The 3,649-nt window shown below is 55.0% G+C and overlaps 1 protein-coding gene across 1 annotated transcript; it reads right to left on the bottom strand.

The window, feature by feature from the left end:
* Positions 1–1,377, bottom strand: CCM_02803 (uncharacterized protein; the record flags this gene model as incomplete). The annotated part of the gene is made up of 1 exon (XM_006667955.1): positions 1–1,377. One exon carries the CDS (start codon positions 1,375–1,377, stop codon positions 1–3), a length of 1,377 nt encoding a protein of 458 aa, XP_006668018.1.
* Between the last annotated feature and the right edge of the window lie 2,272 nt (positions 1,378–3,649).

The following is a 3,649-nucleotide window of genomic DNA, read 5'->3' as shown; positions in this document are numbered from 1 at the left end:
TCATCGTGGGTGCGTGTCAATGTTTCGAGGGGTAGCCCAGCCGGTTTCGTAAGGCCTCCCCTGCGTAACTCGCCAGTCACCAGTGGCTGGGTCCCTCTCGTGCGTGGGATGTCCTGCATGCATCTCGTGGGGAGGCGGCCCATCAATGGCTCGCAGCGGCGGAAGTCTCTCCTGGTGCGTCGTCGGGTGTGCCGTCATGGGCCGAGGCGGCATGCTCTGTCCGTGAGAATGCATGGGAGGAAGCGTCGTCGGCGGCGGTCCAGACTGTGTAGAATAGTTGGTAGAGTATTCAGGCCGATCGTCGGTTCTCCGTCGCTGCGCTGGCCGCTCGACAGACGATGTTTCACTGATATACCCTTGATTCGGTGTATGTAGCACTCGTGACTGGCCCCCGAGAGGGCTGTGATCCGCGTACGAATTGACACTTCTGGTCGAAACCGGGCTCGGCGGTCCAGAGGCATGCTGGCTGATGGCGGGTGTGTGTAGGACAACTTCTCTGAGGCGGTTGCGCTCTTCACGGTAAAAGTCGCGCTGGCGCTGCAGATTTGTGATCTGGTCAGCCATTGCCTCCTGGTCGTCCTTCATATCCTGCAACAAGCGAATATTCTCTTCCTGAATATTCTTCTTTTTCCTACGGTGCCGCGTCGAGGCCTTTGCGTTTCGCTGGCGCTTCTCGTCCGCCTTTTTTGACGCCTGGGAATAGTCAACTTGGACCGTAATCGGGATTTCACTACCAGGCAAGGTCATGTAGGCTTGCTGGCCGTCCGAGTTGAGATTAGGGCCCCCCATCCCTGAGCGTCGCATCATGTCCGGCCAAGCTGATCCGCCCTCAGTAGTTGCCGTGGTCTGTTGAGGAGTAGGGTGAGGCGCACCGTGATGGCCTTGATGATAATGCGAGTGGGGACGAGGATGATGCTGTACTTCTGAGTGTCGCTGATAGTCCTCTGGTGGCGCTGGGCCAGTGATGTGATGCCGCGTATCGATTTGTCGAACTGGCTGCGCAGTAGCCTTCAGCGGAGAAACCATTGTACTGGTATTTGGAAGACTATTCGAAGGATGATGATGGCTATACGGCGGATGCTTTAGCTCTAGAGGCCCATCGCCAGAGTATGAAAATGGTCGTTTGGATCCAGTCACTTGGTGAAATCGTGGTGTTCGTGCGTCAGGCTCGCGAGTAGCGTTCCCATGGATCGAGTTGGGGTTTGAGGGGTTCTTCTGGCCTGTTGCTGGAAATGGATACGCCATGACCGGCGACGTCTTTTCAGATATAGCCGGCCTACTGGACGGTGTCATGCCACCTGCTCCTGGTGTGCCCGGCAGAGACGCAGAGGGCACATCTCCATGAGCGTTTCCTCCCGGCCGCGCTGAGCCGTGCATCCTTGCTGGGTGTTCCGAATCGTTCCAATGCTGTCCTCGGGCCTCTACCTCTCGAGTACCTGCTGGTGACCCCGCGGGGTTCAAAAGGCTGTACATTCCAAGACTTTTGACCTGTTGATTCGGCGCAGGCAGTTGACCATTTCCCGCCACCCCTCCCTGGCTGTGAGGCACATCTTGGCGACTGGGTTGTATCGGACGAGTGTGAGGAGAGACCTGTTCAAACTTGACGGGAGAGGCCACCGATGGATGCGACGCAGGACGAGCTGGGCCCTTATGTGACATCGAGACCTGGTGCCCTACGTTTCCGGGGCCCTTAGCGAACGCACATTGACTCTCCGAGGATCCAATCAGCCCGCGGATGGCAGCACTATTTGGCGATATTTCGGGATCAATATGCTTGGTTGACCAAGGAGGCGTAACTGGCGTTCTAGGCGAGTTTGGAGTTGTTGCTGTTGACGAGTCGAGAGCGGCGGCAGTGCCAGGGCTTGGGTTCACGGGCGGTGCCTGCTGCCACAGGCTGGACGCTGAGTTCGCCAGTGTGTCCGTGGCGGCCTGGGACTGGTTCGGGTTGCACACCCAACGAGTCCCAATGATGTTGCTAGACGTTGGGAGGGAGGAAGTGGCTGTCAGCACCTACACAGTAGCGTTTCTGCCCGTGTCTTTGGTCTTTGTAGCTAGGAAGCAGGTTTCGCCGATGAAGTTGTCGTAAATCTCAAGTTGTGAAAGGCTATCGCAAGTAGCAATGGACTGATTCCCAAGGAAGGACGAAACTGCGACGAAGAAGTGCCAAACGACAGGGCTGCGGTTCGAATATCGAATATCAAAAGGAACTGTGTAGATGCGAAAAGAATCCTATACAACGATGGACCTATTTGGAAGAGAAATTGCCACGCAAGGCTACCTTGGGGTTAGTATCGTCATAGTTGATGATTGTATCGGGATGCGCATAGCCTCTTTGAACTGCTTGGGCGCCAAAGGTCATCGAGGGCAAGACTGGCCGCGGAGATGATATTCGCGAGCACCCCGGAAGCGCTCTAGTGATATCATGGTCCAACTTACTATCAGAGGAGTGTAAATCGCAAGTGTGATTCAAGACGTTGAAGATGCAACTAGGGCGGCTGGGCAGAGGAGGGGAGAGCGGACCATATAACAGGACGGGACAGCGGGAAGAGACGCAGGCTAACGCGGCGCTCCGGAGGCAAGTTGAGTGACAGCGTCGTTGGCCTGATCGTTTATGCCAGCTTTCCCACCTATTCAAGTCTAGCAGCAAAGCGTGCGATGGACAGTACGTAGCAGAGATACGAGCAAGAACAAGTCCCAAGTCAGCTGTAGTAAAAGACAAAGCCCCAAAAGTTCACGGATCCTGCGAAGCAAGAGTCAAGGGAGGACAAGGACAAAAGAAGAGAGAATATTTGGCAGCAAGCTTCTTTTGGAAGAGGGAACCGGGCGGCCAGGATCAATTGGGACAAGGGTCTCTCGCAACTTTCTCCAACGAGCCCGCCGAGAAGCAGGGGGGGTGGAAAGGTGGGAAGGATGGCTTGTCAAGCAGCAACTGATCTCATCACCACGAGAGCAGAGGGGTTTAGCGCACATGAAGTGGCATGGTCCATATGGACCACGGTACTCTGTCCATGGAGTACATTAGAGTACATACATACATGCTCACATCATGGACGCCCACACACACATGGTGACACCCCTCCCCCCCTCCACGGATCCTCCCCTGGCAAGGCTAACAGGCTACCCATCTCCAGAGGAACATGGTATCAGACTGACTGTTGGACATGTATTAGTACAGTTTGCAGCGACAGGATTGTCAAGCCAAGTTGGTGGGAATAAAAACCAAGGCGGGCGAAATCAAGAGCAAATACTAGCAAGCAATGGACAGGGGACATACCCATGTATTATCTGGTAACGTTGGAGGAGACAGCGCCGATCAAGCTGTCCCGTTTGGATGGTTGGATGGTTGAGCTACATACTGTAACTAGTTAGTGGCACGAATGAAGGAAGCTTGGGCAGGCATATTCTTTTTTGCTATGTTTTTTTTTTTTTTTTTTTCGAATCCTTCTTCGTATCTGTCTCGTCATTGTTCCCAATGGCGATTGACAGCGCGGCATCGGCACCGGGGGCTGGCCACGCTGGCACGCAGGGTCGTTCGGAACAGCGAACAACAAGAGGTTAGCGACAAGGGAAAGGGCCAGGTCATGGGCCCCGCTGGCGAAGGGGAATTTTGGGCGCCATTGCCAATTGGCAACTGGCGGAAAGCTGCGCG

Source organism: Cordyceps militaris (assembly GCF_000225605.1).
Source record: "Cordyceps militaris CM01 unplaced genomic scaffold CCM_S00002, whole genome shotgun sequence".
In the NCBI taxonomy this organism is placed as follows: Eukaryota; Fungi; Ascomycota; class Sordariomycetes; order Hypocreales; family Cordycipitaceae; genus Cordyceps; species Cordyceps militaris.
Note: the sequence above shows the minus strand (reverse complement) of the source record. Positions and strands in the feature narration are given on the sequence as shown.